General features: G+C 40.8%; 1 protein-coding gene across 1 annotated transcript; it reads right to left on the bottom strand.

The window, feature by feature from the left end:
• Positions 1 to 391: 391 nt before the first annotated feature.
• Positions 392 to 27,853, bottom strand: rxrgb (retinoid X receptor, gamma b). Its single transcript, XM_061033172.1, has 11 exons — positions 27,682 to 27,853; positions 21,227 to 21,375; positions 10,132 to 10,364; positions 6,588 to 6,732; positions 4,616 to 4,795; positions 4,043 to 4,203; positions 3,713 to 3,842; positions 2,901 to 3,033; positions 1,888 to 1,979; positions 1,473 to 1,578; positions 392 to 931 (listed from the first exon to the last, which is right to left on the bottom strand). Exons 2-11 carry the CDS (start codon positions 21,291 to 21,293, stop codon positions 784 to 786), a joined length of 1,395 nt encoding a protein of 464 aa, XP_060889155.1. The 5' UTR covers positions 21,294 to 21,375; positions 27,682 to 27,853; the 3' UTR covers positions 392 to 783.

A 27,853-nucleotide genomic window follows, 5' to 3' on the forward strand; every position in this document is an offset into this window, starting at 1 on the left:
TTATTTACTCAACACAGACATTGGGCTACTTTTGTCTGTGAAATAGTAAAGGAGAAAATAGTGTAACGTTTTACACAGTTTTTCTCTTTACACCAACAATTCATCATTGAATGTTTTGAACTTTATCCAGCCGTTAACACTATAAGAAATGCCTTTGTGTTAACATACAAGTGATAACACTTTGATTTTTAATTTTATTTCAATGTTCAAATCAAAAAAGAAATGGTTTTCATTCAAAAGCATCGAGCAAAACTTTCAGGTGTTGAAAACTCAATCAAAAATATCCATGAAACAATACTGACTTTAATACATGTTGCATTTATGAGATGAGGTTTTATCATCTATTTTATAATGGGTGAAAATAATGAAGGCACAAACAACACATTTCAGATATTTTTTTAAATAACTTTATTCCGTAAGAATTCTCAAATGTGTTTTAAGAAATGCAAGAATGTTTCCCGTTTTATACAATTCCTCTTTGAATAAAATATGATTCTTTTTTAAATTGCATTGTGTTGCTCTTTAAATGGACACCTGAAATTATCTATTTACAACAGAAATCTGTTAACAATTCTATTAGAATTCATGTTGACAGTGCACTCCATCCTCCGTCTCACTGCTCCACCCACCACACAACCTCAAAATATTTTTTACTCCATTTTAATTACAATGTTGTGCTAGGTACAAAATATGCTGCTTTGCCAGTTTAATCAAGTCTTTCTTTATTCCATCTTCATGTCGCTGACAACTTGGGAGTATGTACAGGGGGAGGGGGGACTGGTGTCATGTGATCTGATGTGGCGCCTCTAGCATCTCCATCAGGAAGGTGTCGATGGGTGTGTCTCCAATCAGCTTGAAAAAAAACAGATGCTCCAGACACTTGAGTCCGATGGAGCGCAGGGCAGGCAGTCGCAGCAGCAGCTTGGCAAACCTGTGACAAACAAAGGGGATAGGATCAAAGATTCATCTTCATCATAGTTGTTGATTTTTATTACACTACAACTAGTGATGTGAAAAGCAGTTATTTTCAGTGTACTGAATCAGTAGAATTAGTTCAGTAAAATGATTTGACACAGGGATCCCGACCGACTCCGTCATGTTCTGTGCAGCAGTACGTTCAGTGGGACGTTCAGTACGACTCGAATCACTGACTGACCTGCCTCGGAGGCACCAGTATGACTCATGAAAGAGAGAGGGAGGGCAGGCTTGAGCGACTCACTATACTTGACAAGCCACTTGTGATAGAGAGAGAGAGACACGAGACGGGAGAGAGGAGAGCTCAACAGAAGTTGAGAAATGAACGACTCTTTTCAGTAAGTGATTCAATTCAGTTCGTTCACCCATAAGATTTGGTCTTTTTGAATGATTCGTTCACGAACGACACATCACTAGATACAACAGCTAAAAAAAAGTTAATGACATTAACAATTCATTGTGTATGTGTAGACAGTATATATACAACAATGTCCTACCTGCCAGGCTGGTCTGGGTATTTCTGTTTCGTGTATGATTCCAAAGAAGCGTAAACTTTTTCCCTCAACCCTTCAACTTCTGGTGGGTTTGAAAGACCTTTTGCATCTGAAACACAAGCACAGACTCACAGTCAGGCCAAATGTTAAGCTGACATTACCTTACTGGAAAATAATACATGGGTCCATAGAGCAGCCCAGTTTTCTGCCAACTTTCTTTTATGTACTACTACTATGCACGGTCTATTACGCAGTTTTGCAGTATGCACAGTATGCCAGTTACGTACAAGCACAATTGGAAGACTGTGATTAAAGAAAACTGTTTATATAGAAAACCTAGTTATAAGAGAGGAAATCAAATATTCAAAATGTCATCTCGGGCTGTGTGTGTGGCAGAGCGACAGGAGGCTGTACGTACCTGGGTTGAAGAGGACGATGGCTCGCAGACAACCGAGCTCCGTCTTATCCATCTGCATGTCTTTCATTTTGGATACCAGCTCTGTCAGGACTCTAAAGGACATAAAATGAAAAACAAGTTTTGAAAAATTGAGTGTAGTATTAGTTCAGGCAGGACATAGAGTCATGCCAGTGTTTGCTTGTTAACAGCTGATCTGAATGCAAGCCCTCATCAACTGATGGCCAGCGGATTGTCTTCTAAGCATCCAATTGGCTAATCAAACTCATGCCGCCTTATCGAAGCTGCTCTAGCCTGTCTACTCTTTGCTGCTCCCTTTGCAGGCTGCATTTGCGTACACATTTGCAATTCTCCTCCACCCCAGCTCCTCCTTTAATGGTGTGTCACGATGTTGTCATTGATGCCTCTCTGTTCGGGGTTTTTGCTGCATCTCTCCCTGCCTCAGGCTTTCCTTGTATGCACAGGAAAGGCTGGAATGTGTGCTGTTCCTGCCTAATGCTTTCAAAATAAGCCAGTTGAAGGGCAGGGAGATCCCAGAACTGAACCACATTGCCAAACACAAATAACTGCAAATCAACTATTTTTCTTGACAAAGTGGTCCTAATTGAACTACAGTTGATGTACATTCAGCAAGTTTCAGCATTCCACCTTAGTAAAATATCAATATGTTTTACATAGAAGCAGCTAAGGCTATAGTAGCAGATGACAACATCTTAGCTTAGGCAATACAGTGGATTAAAAAGGTTGCCTGCAGTGGTTCGGTAAAGTTTAAAAAAAAAAAAAAAAACATTACACTTTTTTCTTTTGAGGTCAGATAAGACTTGTTCCAAAACCAGAGACTGAATGATTTAAACAGTCTTACTATTACATTGTATATATTTTCCCCTAAATATTACTCTTTCTCTCTCTCAGTATTTTTCTGCACTGAAAAGAAGAAAATAAGACTAATCTTTAACCGACTTCTGGAGGTTGTGGCTGATGGTTGCAGTTAACTCTTGTTTTTGAATGCTGCCTACCTATCAAAGATGGAGCCCACTCCGGCACTGTGGGCGCTGCTTCTGTGCACGTGGAGGCCCGTTGCCAACAGGATGCCATCTTTTACTGTGACTGAACGATGTGAAAATGAAGCAATTAGAAGCTCGTTCCAGCCTGGAGGAGACAAAAAAAAACAACAACTGTGACTTTATCCCTTTCCTTTTTGTGGTACTGTAAAGGATGTACAAAATCATACTTGAGAATTTAACTTTTATGAATAAGCAAGGCCTTTTACCTGCCCTTTTGTAACATTATATAAGAAAGAGTAAGGTCTTTTACCTGCTTTTTGTAAAGTGTCTTGCGATAACATTTGTTAGAAATTGGCGCTGCACAAATAAAGACTGATTGATTGAGACTTGTCTGTGAAATGTCCAGGTAAAATTACAGTATTAGTCTGCTCTCATGCCTGTGTGTAAAATCTCTCACCACCAGAGGTCAGCCATGGTGCAGCTGCAAACCACACTGTTGGGACTTGGCAAATAGTCCAGTTATATTTGGTTTCACTGCTCCATTAAACTAGATGGTAAAAATGTGTTGAGCAAATGTAAAAGACTCAAATAGACTGCCTGCCTGGGGATGAATGAAAGCCCTGAAGGAAATTTAACACCACGATGAGGACAATGGGTTGTAAAGAGGCCTGTTTACTGCAAGAAGTAAATGTTTTGTGTGTGTGTGCATTCGTGTGTGTGTGTGTGTGTGTGTGTGTGTGTGTGGGGGGGGGGGGGGTTTCTCTCTCAAAATGTCTACACAATACATACCTCTAAATATGACTGCTGCATGTGCGTGTATCTACCTGCTCGTAGTAGGATGACCTGGTCATCCAGGGGGAGTTCGGAGAAGTGAGGGATCCTTTTGGCCCACTCCACTAAAGTGAAGAGCTGCTTGTCTGCTGCTTGACAGATATTAGTTACAGGGTCGTTGGTCTGCAGGGAAACAAAAAAGGAAAAATGCAAAAACAGTCACAAACTGTATAAGCTTCTCCACCACCACTGATAAGGCTTACATGATAAAGCAGCGTATTTTTAGAAGACAGTGGTTCCCTGAACTGTAAGAAGCTGCCTCAGTATCATGATTAATAGTTTATAGGTTTAACCAAATCCAGCTCATCGTCTGTGATTCTTACTGAGTTGCTGGGGCTGCCTTCACTGTACGCCTCTGTTTTGGGCTCCACTGCCACCTCTGCATCCAGGATCTTGTCCACAGGCATTTCTTCATTGAAACTGCTGGTGGATTCCACCTCATTCTCACCCCGCTCCTTCCCACGCTGCCTCTCTTCCTGCACCGCTGAACACACACCAACACACACAAACACATACATTTAAGGTCAAACACCCTCTGCTTACTGTCCAGCATTAAAATTGACTCTAGGATCTACAGATTGATCATTAGAAGGTTATACATACAAGTCCTTTTTAATATATAATTTCTAATACTATAACTGTTATTAAATATCTTAAGATGTTTATGCAATGTGTAAGACACATTTTAATTGAGTTCAGCCTGCGACTTGTCTTTGAAAAATTGGACATCTTGACTAGAATTAAAAATACAGTTTCATCACGGTTGAGCAATGTTTATCCCCACAACATGAATTTATCATGATGGTTTGTGGGTTTTAAGATATCAAAGAACCAAAGCCTGGAGCACATATCCATACCTCTCCTGAAGCATGCATCCTCACACATGCACTACACACCTTCTCTCTTCATGCCCATGGCCAGGCACTTCTGGTAGCGACAGTATTGGCAGCGGTTTCGCTGCCGCTTGTCAATCAGGCACTCCTTCATGTCTCGACACGTGTAGGTAAGATCTTTACGAACGGTCCTTTTGAAGAAGCCTTTGCATCCCTCGCAGCTGTACACACCATAGTGCTTTCCTATGGGAACAGGGTACATAGCATCAGTCCTGCTTTAGGCTTTACATATATGTTAACCAGATAATGAACCTGCAATTGGGTGCAACATTAGAAAGACAGTGCTGCCTTTATAAGACAATAACAATCCATTTGGAGCAGAAAAAAGCAAGGCTTTATTCATTAGAGCATTTTGAACACAAAGGGAATACAAAGTGCTTTAACAGCATACATTTAATCTAAATAGAATGAGTAATAATGAGTGTTATTTAGGGCACATTTTGACAAACTGTTACAGTAGGCCATGCAAATGGTATGTCTACATGAATTAGCTTCTCTTCATTTTGTTGCAACACATCTTATTCTTGAATTACAATGCTTGCCTAAGTTATTACTCTGATGTGGTTGCTGACAAATCCAAAGTTCAATATAACGAAATATATTTAACTTGGAATTTTATCAAGGTAGGTTCAGAATCATGTTGAAATACTCAGCATAGTAATACTCATTCCTTCCTCTTTGTTGCCAACTAGGATGACTTGTGTTTTTTAATTAGTGGCAATTTGATAATATCCAAGTGTTCATTGGTTCTAATGATAGTAAGGGTGTATGAAACAGTAGTCACTTTGTGAGTTTCCTCCGAAAAGCCTTAAAAAGCAACATAACTGAAGAGTATGATTTGACCTTAATGGAGGATGTCAGGTTCAATAAAAGTGGTCCAAGAACTGAACCCTGTGGGACTCCAGATGTCAAAGTGATTTGAAAATGCTGACCACCAATGGCAAACACATTGTCACTGCCTCATTAAAAGTCTCAAAAAACCGGTTATAATCAAATATCATCTAATACTCTGATCAGTGCAGTCTTAGGGCTGTGACGTGGTCTGAAGCCAGATACATTTGAACCACAGCTGATTTCACAATTATAATGTGTTTGAGCAGAATAAAATGTTCCAGTAACAGGAAGATAAATGATTGGTCTGCTGGTGATTTGTATCATTAACATGAATGTTGATAGATCCATTTTGTGTTTATTAAGCGATCTACCAACAGATTTCTACAATTTAACGAACCTGTGAGTAACTTTTGGGTTGTGTTGATCTTGCGACCACTGGACAAAGCTGGATTTAATTTCTCATTGCTGGTTTTGTCCTGTACATTTGTAAGAAGTGTTTTCTGACATAAAATCAAATCTTTATTTATATTTATATGTCTAATGTGCAGCTCACAATGAATGTTTGGCATGGAAATTATTTTAAGAGACAACATGCTCTTAATCACCTTGTCTGACACCTCCCCCGTGGCAGGAGTGACCAGCATATAAAATAACCCACTAGAAAGGATCAATTTTCTCTGATGGTCTTGTTTGTATTTGTAAGTCATATGGAGCATTAGTATAAGTTTCAGTCAGATTGATCATCACCAGCTAAAAACTCCTTAGGAGATTTAGAAAAAAAATTAAACTTTCACAACAAACACTTCTTCTCCATCTGCTCTACCTTTCTGCATTATTTTTTCTAACTTCTATCAGCTGCAGTGTTTCCCCGCATCGTTTCCTGCTTGCAGAGGAGGCTTAACTTTTAAGGCTTAAAGATGTCAAAAACTTTCTCTGCTGAAAGAGAAAGTTTTCCTGCTGACATTTTGAAAGGAGAACTTTAAATTTCACTTGTAGCCCTTAAAAACAACTGACAAGTAACTTTGAAAGCAGTCTGTCTTTGATAACTTTCCAGTCATCTGTTGTGCAATGTTTTATGGTGACTGGGAGTGTACATTGTCATAGCCATACCTCTCCCCTATCCCCCCCCCTGTAACATTACCTGAGGAGCGGTCCCCACAAATGGAGCAGATGTGCTTTGACATTCCCCCGGGGCTCGTACACTGGTAGTTGAGGTTTCCCAGGTTCTGTAGGCCCGGTGGAGGCTTGATGTCCTCTGAGCTGCTGACACTGTTCATGGAATTCATCTGAGGACAACAGGAAGACGAAAAAAAAACAAAAACAGCAGAGACAAAGAGTTATAAAGCTGAGGAGGCCAAAGTGAATTTGAACAGAGCAGAAGAGGAAGCAAAGGGGAAGTAAGTTTAAGAAGTGCTAGGCCGTCTCATGATACCCCCCCCCCCCCCTTCCCCTATTCTCTCATTTTGTCTTCCGCTCACCCTTACTATTTTTTCTTCTCCCCACCCACAAACTTTATTGTGAAAGTGTCTGAGATCACATGCTCAGTTAGTGGGTTGGGCTTCTGTCTGAGGCTTGTCATACAGGTATTTTAATGTTTGTTGACAGGGGAGGGAGAGGCTATGTAGGGAGTCATGTGTTCAAAGGGTGCAGTTCTCAAATACAAACAGCAGGGGGCACTTAACATGTGTTGTTTAGACATTGAGACGCCACATTAACACACAATTTAGCAATAACCCTATCTTTTTATCAGAAGTCAGCTCTTCTTAGAAATCAGAAGAGTATAAATTACTGGAACTCTGAACCAATCAACAAATCAAATGAAAAACAGACTAGTCCAGGCAACAAATATACCAGCCGTAGACTGCTTCATGCATCTCACACTTCATGTATCTTTCCTGCTCCCTTTGACCCTTCCCCACTTCCGAACACCAGACAGGATACAGATTTTAGTTGAACACTTTTCTTTGTTCAGTTGTTTATTTTCTAACATCTGAATTACAAGAAGAAACAACAAGCTTGACCTATTTATGTCCTGCCTTATGTCCTATATATTTGATGCGGCATGACATAAAGGACATCGTTCTCACAGTCACCTCAGGCTCTTCCTATTACTTATTTAAAACATGCACTCTCGTCTGTATCTCTTCTAATGGCAGACTGAACTCAGGCCTGTGACCTTAAATACAGCACAAGAGAGATTTTCTTTTTGTGTCTCTCATTTTCTCTTAAGTTTACTAGCTCTCTACACCACCACCTTCTTCTTGCCCAAAAGGCAAACAGTCCCACATGCATGAGCATTCAGCCCCTCATGCCTACTTGCATATGGAAGTCGACAGCATTGTACTACACTGTTTTCACAAATAATTGATTTTACATATGTGTGTTTGGTGAAAAATAAGCCTTGTGGTGCATTCAAACACACATGTGGTTTCAGACAGACAACAAACTGCAGAAGAATAGAGTAGAAAAGAGCTACAAGCACTGTATATGGATTATTGATGTATCATACATTCTTTATATAACACATGCTACGAAGGACACACTGCATCAGACATGAAATGTTTACAATGGTATTTAATGGTATTTTAACAGTGTTCAGAGGCAGACTTTGATCTCTTAACTGGGCTTATCTTTTGAACAGAATTAGCCAATACATTTAATGTAGAGATAGGACAGTGGATAGAGTTGGAAATCAGGAGAGAGAGAGTGGGGAATGACATGCGGGAAAGGAGCCACAGGCTGGACTCAAACCCGGGCCGCCCGCTTGGAAGACTACAGCCTCCATACATGGGGCGCGCGCACTAACCACTGCGCCACCAGCGCCCCATACATTGATTAGTTGATGGATCAAGAATTAAACAGCAACTTTTCTGATACCAGATTAAGCATTTAAGTGATTGTTTTAGACAAAAATGCCACAAATCACTCATTCTGAGGTTCCAACATGGGAGTCTTTTGCTGGTTTTCTTTCTTTCCAGTAATACTAAACTGAAAATATTTGTGTCTTGTCAGAAAAAAAACAGGAACATTTGATGTGGTAACTTGGGCTTTTGGAAGAAGTAAAGGGGATGTTGTCTGTTTTTAGTCATCAGCTGACTAAATGATTAGCTGAATGCTCATTACTTTCAGGGTTGATACAAAAAAGCATAAACTTTAAAGCCCTTCGGAGAAACTATTTATCTCAAACTTATTGACTAATTACTTCCTTCATCAAGCAACAGAATATTCATTCTGAGTCATACTGTGAGTTGAATTATTCCATATACGTGTTGTATACCTCGATTTAAAAAGCTGGTGATGCCTTATTAGAAAAAAAAAGATATCAAAACATAAATGAGCAACGTGTTTACTTACACTCAACTACACATACAACCCACACACTATAGTATTAGTAGTGCATTGAATATAGTGGTGCTGCTTTGAGCCCAGCACTGCCATGAACTCCAGTTCACCTATGATAACAGCATGGGATGCTACATGACACAATGACCTGACGGTGGCTTGGTCCGTGCTGTTGATGAGTAGTGAAAAGACGGTTACACCAAACATACAATCATATCAACCCTGATGGAGCCTGAAGGCAAAGATACATAACTGTGATTGAACTTATGCATAGAACTGTCTGCTGTGCCCTGCAGCACTGGCCTGGATCCCGCCTTTAGAGCACTTCATGTGTGTGCATGTATGTTTCTGTCTGTGTGGCCGATCATCAAATCACAGAGACCACTTAGAGAATGCAGCTCTATTATTCGTGTGTGTGTCTCTCTCTCTCTCTCTCTCTCTCTCTCTCTCCCTCTCTCTCGTAGAGCTTTGTGACAAATTGTGAAAAGAGCATTCCTGTGGGAGTTTCTTTTAATCATTCATTAAAAATTTGCAACCTCACAAGGGACAGTAAGCTGCATTAGCATCCTGATCAACATAGGCAAAATAGCCAAGACGCAACTTCTGCAGACAATGCTGGCAGGAGAGACGGTGTTAAAATGAGGAGAAATGTTCAGGAACTGCAAAAAATGGCAGAGAAAATGGGGGCTTGCTCTTTTTTCCTCCCCCTTTCCTCTCCCTCAGTAATCCATTAAAGGGGCTAATAGTCGCACTGCGTCTCAAGTCCCCTCGCATGACAGCAGAAACACAAAACTCAGGGATGACCTTTAGGGCGAGAAGTTTAAAGGTCAGCAGAAGGGTAGGGGAGAGAGAGGAAAGCCAAGGTATGCCAGCCAAACACATTGGATGTGGGCTAACCTCCAACCTCCTGTCTGCTGGATGAGATTCCAGGAATTAGAGGCACATGATCAACCCAAGAACATCATAGTTTAGTGCAGACGGACCTTGCCAAAAGTAGTAATTTGAAAGAATATAAACCTCTGTGGAGGAAGTGCTTAGGAGAGTGCCGCAATGAATAGAAGGTTACTGTTGAGACTTTTCAACACAAAATAGCTTTAAACACAGCTTTCTGGTGTTTAAAATGTGGATAAAATATAAAGTGATATGTTCACAACAGCATGCACTGAACATCAACCTTTGAACATAAGCCTTCTACTTATTACTAGTCTATCATATTTATGTCAATTAAAAATGTATATTTTCACAAGTAAAAAGCTGAAACTGAACTTTATCTGAAAAAAATATTTTTAAGTCAATGTCCATGACTATCTGATGACCATGAAAACAACCAGACATTTTCTCACCTGTGGACTGTTGAGTCCGAAGTTCATACTGGGTGTGGACGGCAGAGATACAGCAGGTGAGCCCAGGGAAGATGTGATGACGGGGTAAGGTGACGCCAGGCCGTTCATCGGCGAGCCCAAGGTGGACATTGGGGACGGTAAGGGTCTGGAGGTGCTGATGACGGACGGGTGGCCCACCATGCCACCCATGTGAGGCGGGTGGTTGTGGGCTGTGCTCATTGGACCTGTAGAGTCTGGAGCAGAAGGAAAGGTGTGTTAAAAACATCAAGGACATACAAATGTTTTTTAATTTTTTTTAGATCTTCCTGCTGAGGGACCACAGATGTAAATAAGCTATAATGCTAACTCTGGGCTAACAGGTGTGGTGTGCACAGTCCCTGTAAAATAAAACTATTCAACCTATAGGCTACAATCATACTCATTCATAATAATAAATCCTGTTATTGCAAAAACTGATCATTTGTTTTTTGTCTTGTTGTCAAAAGAAGAAGAAAAAACATGTTGAGGTGCAAGCGGGGGGGAAGTGGAAGGTCGGGTATCAGAGTTGAAAAATATATATTACACAAAATGTAACCCAAATAAATGTTTCTTAGTTAAGCTGAATCAATAACTTTTTAAACTGGAACCTAAAAAAAAGTGAAACAAGCTGAGGTTTGACAAATGCATCCAAAATAGATTTTAAGTGATTCATTAAAGCTTCAATTACTCCAACAAGCTGCCAACATTATCCTGACAGACATTTAGACATTTTAGCTCACAGTGCCAGGAGTTAGCATTCACTTGGAGTCATGTTTAAGGTCACCTGCGAAATGTAATTGGAAAGAAAATACGTCTCTTAAGTTGCCAAATAAAACAGCTGCAAAAATGTTCAACAGCTGGTCACAAAGTTTTTCAACCTGCAGTCTGGTGGAATAAGGCAGAAGTGGAGATTTTAGCCTGTTGTGGCTTAAAGCAACTGATGAGGGCAGTACGAATAAACCATACCTCAAAAGCTGTAGATCATAAAACCGAAAAAGCTAAAAGACAATAAAACTCTGAGTAGAGCAGCAGAAATCGAGGGCTTAATTTTAAGTACATCATGAGGGGCAACTTTGATTGTACACATACTTCATATATCAAGCTAAACACACCACGTTATCACATTTGGACCTCAATATGCCTTTAATAAGTGAACCAGCAGCTTTTATTAAAATATAACCCAAAGACACCCAAGTGCTTCAAAATAATCTGCATATAGGGAAAACAGCATGCATAAACCAACAGCCATGTTAACTTCCATATAAATAAATTAAAAAAGCCTGAGAAACAGGGAATGCATTGGCAAATATCAGTGTTATATGAGCGTACCCGTCGATGTAGTGTAAATAAGACTACACAGAGTGTAACTCGCCTGACTTTGGTCACAGGGTGCTGACTTTGCTTTGCATCCATTGATGTAAACCGACAGGCTGGCATTTACATGGATGACCTACTTAGAAAAGCTGTCAGTCATCTGGGTAACTGGGCGGGGTGTGTAATTTCATGCATGTGCTATAGCTGTGAGGAAATTCATTCATCAACCACGAGTATAAGAAATACCATCAGGTACATACAGTCAGTGCATACAGGGACCAACATGTAGATCAGACATAGTGAATATGTTCAAATGCCACAGCTGGTCACTGTTCTGATACAAACTGATAAATGAAGTAGTTTTTCTCTGGGCAATTGTTGATGACTCAATGACATTTTTTTTTTTAGTCAAATTTCATGGATGAAGAGCAAAATGACATTTAATGCCGATAAACACCCTTACTAATCTGAAACCTCAGAATCTTAAAAGCTACTGCTTGCATCTCAGTGCACCATCCCTCACCCACCTTCATGTATGCATTTGTAGAACTGGAATTAGGCATCTAAAAACTGTTTTTACTAATTATATTTCCATATACAGTAAGGGACAACATCACAGGAATCACAATTATTTTACTTTTAAACGGTGTATTACAACACCCAACCTTTTAAAGATGCTATTCCATAACACTTCCATTTGTCAGGATGCGTCTTTTGCTAAGGAAATTAATGCAGCCCCTTGCATTTAAAAAAAAAAAAAAAAAAAAGACATTAAATATTCAGTGAACAAGTGAGCTTGCTCAGTGTCACTGCTGATCCAACAAGTTTGGAAAGTTGCAGGAGATAAAAGTTCAAAAAAACAAGCCAAGATTTTATTGATTCTTGTCAGAGTCTAGCTCCAGGCCGCTCTGATAATTTGACCTGTTTAATTGCAGCATGATGTCCCCGTTTCTATTGCTCTTAAGACTAAATCTGAAGGAGAGTTGTTCTATTGTGATTCATGTGACCTACGGTGAGAAAAAGATCTTCCTCATTTCCCAGGTTATCTTCCTTTAAAAACCTGTCTGAATACTCACTCGTATAGGTTTGTTTAACGTAATGCTCGGTAATTAAAGGTCCTATATGCTAAATGTGTATGCTACAGGCAGGCTCTTCTCTCTCCCCCATGTAGACATGTGATGATAAATATCAAGAAAAACTAGTTTGACATTCAGTTTAAATGTACTTCAAGTTCACAGTTTGACTCAGTAGACAGACTGATCTAGGGGACAGGAACTGACTTACCTCTTATAGTTTGCATTTGATTTGTTCTTCGAATTTATTCCACTGCTTAGGTTTTAATTCCTGTGTCTGTTATTAGTATGGCTACATTTTAAACTGATTCTGCACAAACAAAGATTAGCATATGCCTTTTACGTTCGGTTTGAACAGAAATGCTAACACCGATGTCCGATCAAATTCATGGAATAATTACAGTAAATCTTCCTCTTGCCCTCAGATAGTGGCTGCACAGAAACATCTAAATAAAAATGGTCTCTGTGTCTTCTTCAGAGAAATAAATGCACATCAAAAAGGCCTGTGTTTGGACTGTTCTGCCTGTGAAGTTTCTAAAGTGATTCCCGTTTTGAGACTGTTGCAAAGAACCTATTGCCAAGTAGTTTGCCATTATTTTGAAATAATTCTCTCATATTTAACCTTTGCCAATGAATAAGCACACATTTCTTTTTCTCCAGGGGATGTGACACAAATTACCTCTATTTAAAGGACATGGAAACTGTGAGTAATGCAAGCTTTCACATTTCAAGAAATTGGGAAATAGAGGGGAATGACACATTGTCGGCCTGGATGCAGCACTTTTCTTTTGCTTCAAGATACACTCTAAATCACACAGCTGGCCATATACTCCCTCTCTGAATGCCAAAGAACAGATGTTGTGCAACTTCCTGTTTAGCACCGAGACTATAGCCTCCGCCCCCCTTTTTCACTCGCCCACTTTCTCCAGCCCTCTATGAGGGATCCCGGGCAGGCAAATATGTATCGAGGCCTCCTTCACTGTCCAACAGGGCTGTCTTAGATACACAAAATAAAAACTATTTAAAAGAATTGAATGCTTTGAATATTATTCTACTTTCTGTATTGCAAAATAGCAGCTTGATTTAATTTCTATGATGTCGGAAGCGTTTTCCCAACTTTTTTTTTTTTTCCGAGTGCAGATTCAACTGAATAATGAGGTTATGTAATGGAGGAGCACTGTACGGCATGTCCTGTGTCTGATTTTGTGCAATGACCCCTCTCTTTATGTGCACGACAAATTCCCTTTGGGGCTCGTAAAGATCTATTCTATTCTGGAAGTGCTGAGTAGGAGATAAAGTAGCAGAGTAATTGTCACTCCTCAGGGCAGTAGTTTGACAACATGCTCTCAAAGACCTCAAGACCAACAAGTAGTCTGATCGCACATGGTTAAAAAGAAGAAGATGACAAGATAAAGGTTATTAGGCTATTTCAATAGATCTGGAACATAAATATGTGCTGGTAAAGGCACACAGCCGAACTTGACGAATAGAAATGTGCAGTTTTATTATCATTGTCAATGAAATGCAGAGTTATATTCTAGACTGCATTGTGTCAAAACTTTTCTCATTTGACATAAGCTTTAAAAGAAGAAAAACAAGCAAGGGAACTAGAAATGAAAATGAATTTTCACTATTTTACTATGGAGGGGAAATGCAGGGTAACTCACGATACCATATGTTATGTAATACATGATATAAGGCCCACAATAAAAATACAGTTACACTGATACAGGTCATATTCGGCAAGACAGTCAGACAATGAAACCTCACAACTTCTAAACTGAAGAATACAGAAGGCACTATGAAGGTTAAGTGCAGGATCAATGTATTTATTCAATACAATTTGGTGTCAGTTTTCTTATTACCTTTTCTCTGTATATTTGGCATTATCCCTATGTATTTTTTTTTCCTTCTTTTATCCAGCTGTCAACTTTTTCTTTGGCTAATTAACCTCTGTTCAAGTTACCCTCATCATGTCATAAGCACCACTGTAAGAGTGAGGTCATGACTTTGTGATGTGGTGAGTCAAATTGGCAGGGCAATCCATAATGTGACTGTCAAAGGTCATACTCATACCAGCGCGCCAATGACTTTGCCTCTGTATGTGGGGTGTCTGCTCAAACAACTAGATTCAACCGGAACTCAAATTATACATTTCTTTTGGGCGCCAGCATCCAAGCGCATCCCATGTACGGAGGCTATGGTCCACATATCAGCCACTGTGAGTTTGAATCCGACCTCGGGCCCTTTGCTGCCCCACTCATTCCTCTCAACAGTCGCTGTCTCTCTTCAGCTGACCTATCCAATGAAGACAAAAGTGGACCGAAAAAAACTAACAAAACAAAAAAAATTCTTCAACAGTCTTTTTGGTTCAGTATTGTCAAACTTGTGAATTTACTGTCCCTGTTCTTGATGATTTATAAAGTTGTTAATTGAAATTGAAAGATTGATGGTTGGATAACAGTTGAAAACAGCTACATTCATGTTGTGACCTCAGTCAACTTTGGAGGCATACATTTTCTGAAATGTTCTTCATGTTACCCTAAAAAAACAGGAATCATTAGATTTCTGCTTGAAACATATTCAGGCCGGAGTGAGACAGGGCCTGTATGTGTGAGATAAGTCCATAGTTGTATTAGGTCCTCATCTGAGAGTCATTAACTTCAGTACAGGAGAGAACAGGAGCACATGGACAGTCAGCTGGTGGGATGCCTCACAGGGAATGGCTGACGAGCTGAGCATGCTTCGTAAAGGGAGTGTGTGTTAGTGTGTGTAAAAAAGGACAACATGTTCAGCAGAGGAAGCATAAATTGGCCCAGAGTGGATAAAGGGGCCTATCCTCGCATGACCCACCTCAACCGGCTGTTCCGTCTCCATTATATGTAAATCACCTCAACACAAAGAAGCCTCAGGAATGTACAGACTTGCAACACGCTGTACAGCAAAGAGAGATTTATTAACAAGCACTCTGGGTTTGTTCATAGATCACGGACACCCTAAATGAACTCATAGTAAGGAACTTCCAGCCTTCCCTCGGATTTTGTTCATGCACTCCTGTTAGTCTCTGATTAAATCTATACAGTGCTGCAGAAACATCTATCTGAGAGCAAACAAACAGACCCAGCAGTGAAGGGCACCTTTGACCGCTGGCGCTGCAAATCAAAGGTCGCCTGTTGCCAAACTCCTGAACCAAGTTCAAAAGAGTTCCTATCTGCAGCAGCACGCTCATCATATCATGACCACGAATAACTGCAATGATAATACAATATATTATAAAGGCCATTTCAACAAAAACTAATGATAACTATTGTATTAATTTGATCTGTATTATTCTGTTAACTATAACACTGACACATCGATACAATCACAATGGCACCACAAAGTTGGGCACAAAAAAGAAGTGCAAGACATGATCTAGCGCTTAAATCAAGGTTTCACTGTTAATGATAACGAATGAAATGACAAAAAAGTTATTGTCAAAAACACTATAAAAGGGGGGCCAGTAGCCTAGTGGTTAATTTGTGTGCCCCATGTACAGAGGCCATGGTCTTCCAAGCAGGCGGCCCAGATTCAAATCCGACCTGTGGCTCCTTTCCTGCATATCATTCCCCACTCTATCTCTCCCTGATTTCAGACAGTATCCACTGTCCCAATAAAGACTTAAAAGAGGCCCAAAATAAATCTTACATAAACTCCTTATAACTTAACTGACCTTTAGACCAAAAAGTCAAACAAATCGTATTAATATTTTAAACTGATGAAACATTCAAAACTATTACAGCCCCCATCTTTAATTATTTGTTAGAAAATCAATAATCAACTTGAAGGTCTGAAACTGAATTGCCAGCTGAATCCATAATTTACTGATTGTTTAAGTCACTGCTTGTCTTCTCTCCTCGCGCATCAGGTTTTGCTGCTTTTGTTTATTTCAGAGCATTCAAACGAAAAAAGTTGGAGGTTTTTGACTGTGGGTCTGAAAAAAAAAAAAGAAATTTGGAGTTGTGTTCTGGAGAATTAGTTTGGGCATAATAAGTCTAATAAGTCCACTTGCAGTGTATTAAAATATAACGCTCAAACTTGTATTTATCGCAAAGTGAGCAAGTAAGCAGAAAGAGCTCAAGTGCAAAGATATCAACATCATCGGATTGGATGTTGGATGAACATTTCGAAAAGGTCAAACCCATTTTACCATTTAACCTGTGACAGAGGACAGCCAAAGCCACAAATATCAAACTGATCAACAGGTTCAAAGAAACATCACAGACCACAAACCCTTTAAATCCCTCACTGTTAATTACAGGGTAGTGGCTAGATGGAGCACTCCTCTGTGTGGTAATTCAATAAGCTCATGGCCCACTAACTAATAATATCTCCTGTCTGGAGAGTGGAGCAGTACTGGGAGTGTACGGTGTCCAGTGAAGGATATGTGGCAGAGGTTGGGAGTGACAAATTGACCCCTGGACAACAACACACGCCTCAATATCAATCCGATTAGGGGCTATGAAGACAGATCTTTAGCGTGTGCATCGATCTGTTTGATACCTGCTTTGTCTTTTACCGATGTGTGTGTGCGTGCAGTACAGCTGCGTGCTCTCATGCTTGCTGTCATGTTTGGCTGACAATGCATTGACCATATGACAGAGAGCAGATCTCTTCCTAAAGTAATCAGAGGGACAGCCTGCGGAGCTCATTAGATACAGCGGACATGTAATTAAGAACTCTCCATGCTGCCAATCCCGCTCATGTACAACAGCTACAAGGCCTTGTTAAAAACACACACTCCTCACCAGCACACACACTTGTCATCTTTTATATTTTAAAAAAAGAAAAAAAACATGCAGATTTTCTACGCACTGTAGCATAAAATCACAGCCCGTTAAACATTCATTTCATTGCTAAATGAGGTTGATGTCTGATCAATTGTGTCAGTAAATCCTCTTATCCCCGGGTAAGTATCTGCAGCTCAGCGGGCCAGCTGTCAAGAAGGTGGGAGGCTGAGGAGGAGGGGACACAGCGAGGGATGGAGCCAGATAGGAAAGAACGGATGGATGGATTGAAGGGACGATGGCTAGACAGGGGGAGGGGAGGGTACTGCCCTGCTCCGAAAAAGGCTTCCCTCCTGAGCGCTCACATGATCCCACATCACACACACGCTCACACACGATCCTATTTGTGCCACCTGGTTGGCCATATCAGATCATCAATTCGGGAAAGCCCCTGTATTTTCCTACACAGCTGTGATTTAGGAATAAGTCATGGTTTTTACTGGTTGGAGAAATAAATGTTACCTTTCTTTTTGGAGGAACAGCCAAAATAAATATAGCCAATCATGTGATATAACTATATTGAAAAACAGATGCTTCACTCTTGTACTAACATTAAAAATAGAAGGCATACGGCTGTGAAAACATAAGCAACAGAGCAAGTGAACTTCTCTGACCCCTAAATTCTGAACTACAGTAAACTTGCAAATAATTTCCCTGAAAACAAGGAGAATGAGCCCTGAACATTTTCTTTTTATTCCCTCCTCTCCCTTTAAAGCTACTGTAAATAAAAAAATAAATAAAACAGAAGAAATATCAGAAAGTCACTGATCATACACATGTCGGCATACGTTATTTCCCAGATATAAGCCGTGTCCTTGCATCCACAAACTCTGCAGACCTGCAGCGGGATGCTTTTTACACTGAGGATCGATGAGGAGGCCAGGGTTGAGACAGCAACCAGATAAAGAATGTTTTGCGAGTGATGAAATGAGTTTGGAACTTGAACAACAGGAGATAACACAAGTCCACTTGCACAAACAGAACAGGCTGACCGAGTACTCCTGGAAAACAAACAAAAAGCATCAGCACTTGTTGCTCTGTCTGATGAGTTAATTCAACATGGTTCTTGGAAGTATTGTTTCCCAGTTTAAGAGGGCTACAGAGACATGGCGGTGTGTTATCAAGATATACACACACACACAACCCCCCCCCCCCTCCCCTCCACCCCCCCACACACACACTAACCCATTTATCCAATACTGTGACCCTGCTAGTGTGACCGTGGTGACCTGACCTCTGGGCCTGTGACCAGAACCTGGAAAGGCTGGCAGACCAGCTTAAGAGCCACAGTAGAAAGCAGTTTGTAGGGTTAATGTGAAATCTGAAAAAAGGAAAATATGTATTTCTTGGTTTTATTTAAAAAAAATGTAATAATGCAAAAAGGACTATGGTTGAGGTAAAAAGTTGATTTATCATTAAAACCATTTATGACATGGCGAATAAAATAAGTAATGGGTCACATGTTTAAAAAAAAAAGGTGAACCAATGAGATGAATGAAACCTTTGTCTAAGTGTTATATGAAAAAAAATGCTGTACTTTCATAATGTTTTCTATTTTTGAAATTTGACTGGTGTTTTTATCATGTCCACTTATGAAACTTTTTTTTTCTGCAGTGGTTTTATAGGCTGAAAAGTTAATTAGCACAATTAGATTTTCAACCATCCTACATTTGCAGTTGGTTAGTTGTTGGAAAGTGGAAAGGTTCTCCAATTTGCACTTCATTAAGATTTTTTGAAAATTGGGTTAAAATGTGTTCCCAATTAGAAGGACAATCTGATCTGTAATTAAGATACATACAAGATTTAGAGCAACAATCAAGTGATAGGGCCTATCACGCAACATTCAACATTCGGGCCCCTCCTCGTAGGATCATCACAACCAGAAGAACACGTCCACTGCAGCACCTATAGCATTTACGTTTACTGCTTGTACCTACACTGCAAGCTACCTGTGAATATTACATTTCTTTTAATGGGAAAGCAGATTATTAGGCAAGCTAGCACAAGCTAACCGCTGATGTTTGGCACCTGCCAGTCAGAAAGCAGGCCAACTGCGCGTCTGCAAGTGAAAGCCAACCCAAGGTTTACCCTAGTTTTGGAACGAGTGTTATCCATTTGGCGTTTGGGCTAATTATGATTATATTTTTTCTCTTCTTTCCTGTGACGTTAATATTCTACAGTTTAAATTACGTCCAATTGCTAAATTGTATCCATTCCCAAACTCACCTGCGTGCTGTCATTGGCTGGGGGAAACACATCCACTCCTTGCACAGAAATATCCTGAGTCAACCAAAACATCAAAGTCCAAGCAGAAGACAGGGTCTCTGCAGACAAGTCACCAACACACATTACTTTGGTGTAAGTCTTTAATTTTTAATCTTAAAACATTATCTGAAAATGTAAGCAAAGTTGAATTATTTCCATGTTTTTGCCTTAAAAGCAGCAATATGTAACTGACACGTATCGTTGAAAATGGGTACTGTAGTCCAAATTCAAACCATTGTAGAGAGCTGTCTCCCCCGCCCCCTCCTCCTTAGAGTCGCAGGGTGCCATGTTGCCGACACTGACGCTTCTGTCTTTAACCTCTGTATCGTTCTTGGAACCTTCTACGTTCTAACTTCTCTCCATTTTTCAATAGCATCTCCAATATTTATCCTAGTTTCTGGTCGTGACGCTTATTGGAAAAATGCTGAGGCTTTTTAGGATGGGTAGAATCCATTACATCTGAACCAGTTCTCTTGCCCGCTTCCGTTGATGCAATACTTGTTGGTTTGCCTTGGCAAACCGAGGGGCGTCCATAACAGCCGTGTGAGGGTGCCGTGAAACTGTGGTCAAAACAAATACACCACTCCGGACCTGAATCGAAACATACCGGAGGACATACTGGCTTCTGCATGGTGTCGGAGAAACCAACACTTCAACATCGCATGTTTCCTTAATGTCTGATGATATAGTGAGGTCATATTATGATTAAATTCAGTATATATCTTACTTATTGGTCCTTTAAGTCCTTAAGTATTTCACAGCTCCTGAAGTCTGCAATTCTCCTGACTTAAAATGTATTCTTATTCCACAGATACATACACACATATGCACACAGAGAGCCGTTTAATAGCCAGACAACAGTCAGTGTGGATGTGAGTTCCCATCAACACTTCCCACAGAGGAAAGAGGAAAAGGAAAAAAAAGCTCATCAGAGGGAGCACTGATGGAAGGATGCAAGTGACAGACAGCAGACACAAACAGAGAAGAACTCAGGGAGGAGAGAGCTAATAGGAAGAGACAAGTGTTGAGAGATAAACAGATAGTGAAGGACAGAGCTGGAAGTAAGAGCTGGAAGTAAGAGCTGGAAGTGTCCATTTGAGTGGAATGATATCCCTGCTGACCACACTCACAAGTGCAGTAGTAAAGCCTTTTACTTGTCACAATTGCTTAAAACGAGCCGATGATTTTAAAGGGGACTTAGCAGTTCTTGGCTGATTAGATCATGAATTCTGGACTCGAAAGTTTGGGGAATTAAAGTGCTACCATAAAAGCAAGCAATGTATCACAGTGAGGAAGATCCATTTTGAACTACTCAAATAATAACCGTTTAAAGAAAATTTCCTTGATGAATTAGACCTGCAAGTTCCACCCACTGGTAACATAACTTGTTTAAAGAGTACACAGGGATTAGAGGCATTACCTAAATGCATTTGTGCAGCCCTAGCTTTTAGTGCCTGCACCTCACTCCTGTGGAAAATCATAGAGCAACAGCAGTGCAAGAAAGCAACATCTTTATACAGCAACTTCAGATCTCTCTATCTCCAACAGAAAGCGCACACACACACACTCACACAAGGCAAGGGAAACTTAGTTACTCACAGTGGCCATAACCTATCTCCCGCCCAGGGCTGCCTCCAGTTGCAGGTGATGCCACGGGATGCCACATGCCTACCGTGCAGGTGGGGAGCTGGCAGGGCGCCAGTCACTCAGGAGCAGGACTGGGACTTGAGTGTTGGCTCGATGTCAAACTAAAAAATGATGCAGACGCTGTGATCAACCGCTTTTCAGGACAGATCACGAACAGAAGGGTCGACATGGAAAAGGGGTGGGGTTGGAAGGGATGGGGTTGGGTTGGGTGTTAGTGAAGAGCAAAAGAGGCGGAGTTCCCCTGGCACTGGTTACAGGATTACCCAGATTATCCTTCCCCTGAGATCAATCCGACAGGAACTGTTTGCTGCCCAACTGCTGCACAAACCAGCCATAATGCTGCCCACCCGTCTCTCTATCTCACTCCGAGTGGGTAAAACTATCTGTGCAGTGACACCTGTTGTAGTGGCAGAATAGCATGTCTGGGATTGGAAGGGGTGGGGTCTGGGTAAGGAGCGTACATGGTGGAGGGGCTCACTTTTAAGAGGATGGTACAACCAGAAGTTTCAGATTACCTCTCTTAAAAGCAGCTGACTAGAGAGAGAACATTCAACACTGATGTCCCTGTAGTCCCCAAAGGTTTTCACATTTGAATGACATTTAAAACACATATCTTTCTCCCATCTTGCTGAGTATTAGTCACAGGCTTATCGTCCAACATGAATGTTGTCAAAATGGCATGTGAACATTTAATCATGAAATAGCCATAGGAGATGAATAAGAATTCAATCAGCCTCACTTGTAATTCCCCTCAATGCAAAAAAAAATACCTGTGCCAGCATGCATGTTTAACTGTATTGTTGTGGCCTGTGTGCACATTGTTGTGTTTGTGTGTTTAACAAGTGTTATAGCATTCCAGGAAGTCAGGAATTGTCTTTTTTCAGCGCTGTAGGATGGTCAAGCAAACATGCAGCAAAGCAAAAATCCAGATGCAAACAAGGCCAAAAATATACCTTAAAGGCAATGAGGAACAATACATGACAAACCCTCAGTGGAACCTAAATAAACCACAAAAACCCATGCAGGGATGGATTCAATCTTTTATTACAGGCTTCATCTACCAGAGCAGTCCTTTACACTCAAAGGCTTTTGTGTAAAAAAAAAAAGTAATATAACCAGCTTGCAAAAGTAAGAGTCAATATTGTAAAAATTTAAATAAATAAAGACAAATGCAACATGTGTTCTCAGCCATTGAAGTATCCTTATCCCGACAGATATTATTCTGCAAGTGCTCCTTTAGATGTGTCCTACTAGACTATCACACGTTAACCAGGTTCTCCCCTCCAAGCTTTTGAAGGACAATTCCATTTAAAAATAAGAACAATAACAACTCGAGAAGCCTTGTCCCCATGTGTACATCTATTTTATTTGCATGACTCATCAGTTTTCCATGCAGTGCACCTGCATGAAGCTGGATCAAATGTCCATACAGTGCTTGAAGGAGGGCCACCAGTAACCAGAGCCACTCAGTGACAGAAACCTGGCAAGAGACTCTCGAGCCAGGCACAAGGCTAACGGGAACACAGAGAAGGAGACCAGACACTTGCCTCTTTCGGACAAATCCCTTAGGGTAGAAGCTAAAATAATAGTCCTTTTTGAATGAACGCTTTATTAGAATAGTGTGTCATGGCCCACATTAAACACGCCAAATTAACCCTGAGAGCCATTATTAGCCTTCATAGATGAAACACTACGATGAAGCAGGAAGAAGATAATTGGCAACCCTAAATTTAGGGTATGCTCTCAAATATTAAATCTGAACTTCTAATAATCTAATAAACATTTGGCATCAGTGTCATGCACATTTGTGTCTAAAGATTATAAATATTGAAGACCAGCATAAGAAAAGACAGGAGTAGTGTACTCAAATGGCACTCAGAGCGTTTGGGACACGTTCTTCATGTGTCTCAACGGAGAGGTTTAATAAGATCTAATGTACTCTTTGTTAACCTGTGGCTCCTAGTTGTGCTCCTGTTGGGCACAGACCGCATCCAAACTAACTTCTACTAAGTCATTAATTCCCCCTCATTAGTCCCACAACTTTTAATTCAGCTACGGGCTAACCAAAGTGTGCTAACATTAGCCTGCTATCACAACAATGCACTAATTTGTTGTTCATTTAGTGCCCGTTTTAATGTAATGTTGATAGAAAATGATGTGATATATACGATCTGGTTGTTTTTTTATTTTGAAATTGACCAGATATTCTGTGCGATCCCTTGTCTGACTTCCTGTTCGGGTCTATCTGCTCTGTTCAGCTTGACACATGCTTGTAGCTCCGTCAAAAAAATACTTTTCCTGTATTTAGAACGGAGCTATTTGAAAAGTTATTTCAACATGAAGATTTAACATAATTTTAAACCAAAGACCAACTTATGAACTTTTATGAAAGTTTATCATAGACTAACTAGAAGGGGTAAAAAATAAGCTTTACCTCAACCAACATTTGGGACACAACAAGTTTAAGGTACTGTGAGGCGTTTTAGATTCTTAAAAAACTAAATTAATACCACTTTAAGACCTAACTGCAAACGAGACTGCTGAGGGGGTAGGTGTTTTACAAAACATTGTTTCTTAATTGTTTGGGGGCGGCAGTAGCTCAGACTGTAGGGACTTGGTCCCTGTGCAGACCAAGTCTGGAAATTTGTCTGGTAGCTGGAGAGGTGCCACTTCACTGCCTGAGCACTACCCAGGTGCCTCTGAGCAAGGCACCGAACCTCCACCAGAACAGAAGCACTTTCTGTGGGCAGCCCCTTGCTCTGACATCGCTCCGTTAGTGTATGTCCATATGATCCTGTTTGTGCTTTTAAGCTTGTGTGTGAAGCATTTCCCCCTGCAAGACTAAGAAAAGGATATCTTTGAAAATAGAGATTAACAGCATGCTGCAGAAACAGCCTCTGTTTTTAAAGATTTTTTTAGGGCAAAGATGCTTGATGAGTGATATTTGATTGGTAAAAGAAAGCAGAATGAGATTGTTTGTAATAAAATAAACAAATGTAGCTACAGGAAATATAAGAAAAGACATATTGAGTTTCTAATATATCCTCAGAGGACGCCAAAATAACACGAACAAAAAGTTGTTCACATGAGCTTTAACATCGACAGAGGCCTGTCTACATGAGTGTTGTATTTTTTTGTTTATACTTTTGTACTTTCTCATAAGTAACACTTTGCATGCAAGACTTTTACTTACATATATTTCTATAGTGTGGTTATACATACATCTACGGTAATTACTTTTTTCATCAGTGATGATACACTTGTTTTTTAATCTGCAGCCTCTAATGTTTCCTCTCTCTTATGAGATGGTAATTTCTGTTTTATTCCATGTTGTATATTTAGAGGTTGAGCCTTGTTATGGATGAAATCATTAAAAGCAAACACTGAAATGGATACATGCTTGACATCAGAGGGATGTCATGATGGGATACATAATGTTCAGTGTACAGAAAATGAAAGTAAGCGCTCATCCATGTGAAACATGTATGTTGTTGCTGCATAATCAGCAAAGAAAATAGCTATTTACATCCCATAAGCGAACAGTGCTGCAGCCTGCAGGCCTCTCAAGGTTCTCTGCTTGATTAAAGCTAGAATTAAATCAAAGCTTTGACCTTCTTCACTAATGACTAATTACTGGCAATTAGCCCAGAGAATGGCCTCCGTATGCCCCTTCTTTTCCTTCATCCTGTTCTCACAATTAGCACCCACTCACACACAGCCAAAACATGCTGGCCCTTTTTTTTCACAGAGGCATAAATACAACACACTCAATCAATCGTGCCCGGGAATAAACCCATTGTGTGTTCTGTGTGCTACTGCAAGCGTCGGCAATCGCAGGTCTCAAGCTATAGAATTCTTGAGCAAATACCTGCAGAGAGCCACACCCTCTACCTGTGTGGTTTATTTAACTCTGCAGGAGTGGGTGGGGAATGCTCTGTGTGCAGGGACCAGCCATTAAGAGAGTAGGTTAAACACAGTCTTATGGCACGACCCACATTCTTCAAGTCACATGATACCATGGTCACATTTTTTTTGCACATAGGAAGTTGGCATATTTGCAGCTGTGAAGTTTCAGCACGAGAGTGTGTGGCCAAGTGAGTGTGTCCCTCACTGACCGTGTGTGAACTGGGAGGTGAATCATTGACCCCTGGCAAGTGATGAGAGTTCACATCAACTAGGGTGACCTCTCTCTTTCTCCAAAACCCTCCCTCCCCCCCCACCCCCCACTCTCATCCACTTGTCCTTTTTCTTGCTCCCTTCACTCTCTCATACCGTCCTTCTTCTTTTTGCCACAACTTCCCTGAATGGCGAGCTAAGGATGTTCTCACTGTCAAAAGTAGGGAGTAAGTGCTCGTCAGCGTGTCTAGAATCACTTCCACTGACGGAAAAAAAAAAATGCTGAGGGAGAGAAATGCTTATTCTCCGTCAAGGCCCGCAGTAGGGCTGCATCAGACCTGCTGAAACACAACATGTCTGGGAAAAAGCTGAGGGGATTATTAGAACCATCCACACATAATCACCAGAAATGTTTTTGAGTCTCCAAATCAAGTCGTGTTTATGGCCTTATTTTCATACTCTGTGTTTGGTGCTTGGTATGTTGATACAAAAATAAATCACAAATCATAGTTGTGGGCCAACACAGGAACAAAACAAGAACAGCTCTTCCTTGTGATGATCTTGTGGTTGTGGCTTTCACTCAGAAACAGCTCCGTGGCTTTACTCCAAACTTTTAATACGCAAATGCTAAGAAAGATAACTGTCCTTGTCTAAGGTTCAACCAGTACCGTTAAACGACCACAGAAATGGCTGATTTTATCCATAAGTTTTGACCACTCTTTGCACACAAAAATTACAAATATTGAGCATTTAGCACAGTTTGCAACTGGTTGTGTGAGTTGGGAAAGCTGCCACAGCATTACTGTTAAGACCATAATGGGTCAACATATCTCTTCATTATAACCAAAAATTATCAAAGTATTTGAGAAGCGCATTTATTTTTTTAAAAGCCTAACTCTCCATACCTTGTAAACAGTTTGAGAAAAATCTGACTTTAAGTTTTATCAGTGATTCAATGATATATCTGAAAATTAAAAGACCAATGGATCATATCTGCCCTAAAATGCAGCGGTCTGATGCTTCCGTATGTGCTTAAATGATAGGATGCCACTACTGTCTGGCCAGACTAAATCTTTAAAGATGGACATGAAAGCATGTCCAGCCCTGGGATTGCTTCTCTGTTACTTCTGCACACTGTGGGCTTCCCTCTATGCTCTCACATCCAGATGTCTGTCACATTCCCCTGGGAGCAGCATTCATTATGGAAACAATTTCCAACCCATATCTCTGAATAGTGCAGAGATATCTCTGATAACATTAAGGGGCTGCACGATTCAGTCTTGAAAGAGTGGTTTCATTTGCCTTCCTTGTAATGCTACATCACCCCCCCCCCCCCCCCCCCCATCCTTAAAAGAGACGGTGGTTTTGAAGCACATGGTATGTTTCTAGCACAGTGGTTTGACAATGGGTGTATCTTTCAGGGAGAAAAAAACATCACATGATAAATGATGCATATAGAGTGTGACTCAGTGGAGCTTAAAAAGCCTCACTCTCCAGTTATTTGAAACGGTTTAGAAAAAAAAGGAAGAAAAAACAGGCCTGTTGGTAGGCAATTTTTTGCAATCTTTACCAGCATATGTAGGCGACATGAGGTCTATGTATTCCACGTGTTGCAAACTTGCAACCCATATCTTCTTCTATGCTGTTTCTAAGCTGTCAAACTAATCCTAATAGAAAAAATCGATCACCTGGTTCAAGGGCAAAGTCACAGAGTCAGACCAGAGTTCAGCTATAGGAGCGAAATCACATCAAGCTGTCATTCAGTCGAGTCCAGGCACAGCGCTGACCAGGGCGCGTCTTACACTCGCGTTTCAACATAAATTGCAAATGTGTTTATCTGTACGAATCCGCCATTCCGCATGGCTGTTTCATGCATTTCTATCTGGACCTGACGGCCATTCCAGACCAATAAATTGCGTTTCTGTCTCAAACAGTTTAGCAAGAGACGCGCGACAAGCGCCATAAATTACATAAGCGCAATTAAAGTGCCAACCTCTGACCTTGCCTGACCGGCACAACCACGATCACCTGACTTTTGCATTGGCCACAGCTTTCGCTTCAATTGGCACAGTTGCAAAATGATTATTACCAAAGAGCGACGCATAACAACCGGACCCACAGCCAGGATTCTGCTGTTAAAGTCCGCGGTTGTTTCGCGTACAGCTCGCAGACAGGAGAGAAGACGCCATGAAACAAACGCACTCTCCTCTAAGTCAAAACAAAACGCAGCAGCCGGGTGAGAAACACTGCAGACAGACTGAGCTCCAAATAAATCGTTTAGGCGTACTTACTGAGGTGTAAATACGGATCATTACTGTCCATACTGTGCGAGTTGTTGTGTCGATTTCCTACAGTTGGTGCTGCTCCGCATCCCAGCGCATTCCTCTCCCAGTCCGACTCAACTCTGCAAGGCGGCTCTACACGGGGGCCCAGCGAGGGGGGAGGGGGGCGGCAAAACAGGGC

This window comes from Labrus mixtus, chromosome 3 (genome assembly GCF_963584025.1).
Source record: "Labrus mixtus chromosome 3, fLabMix1.1, whole genome shotgun sequence".
NCBI lineage: Eukaryota > Metazoa > Chordata > Actinopteri > Labriformes > Labridae > Labrus > Labrus mixtus.

Coding starts and splice junctions, on each gene's coding strand:
- rxrgb (XM_061033172.1), bottom strand. CDS start 21,293: ATGTGGCATCCCGTGGCATCACCTGCAACTGGAGGCAGCCCTGGGCGG. Junction 4,204..4,615: donor CATGGGCATGAAGAGAGAAG/GTGTGTAGTGCA, acceptor GTGTGTGTTCAG/CGGTGCAGGAAGAGAGGCAG. Junction 3,034..3,712: donor GGTCATCCTACTACGAGCAG/GTAGATACACGC, acceptor TGTCTCCTCCAG/GCTGGAACGAGCTTCTAATT.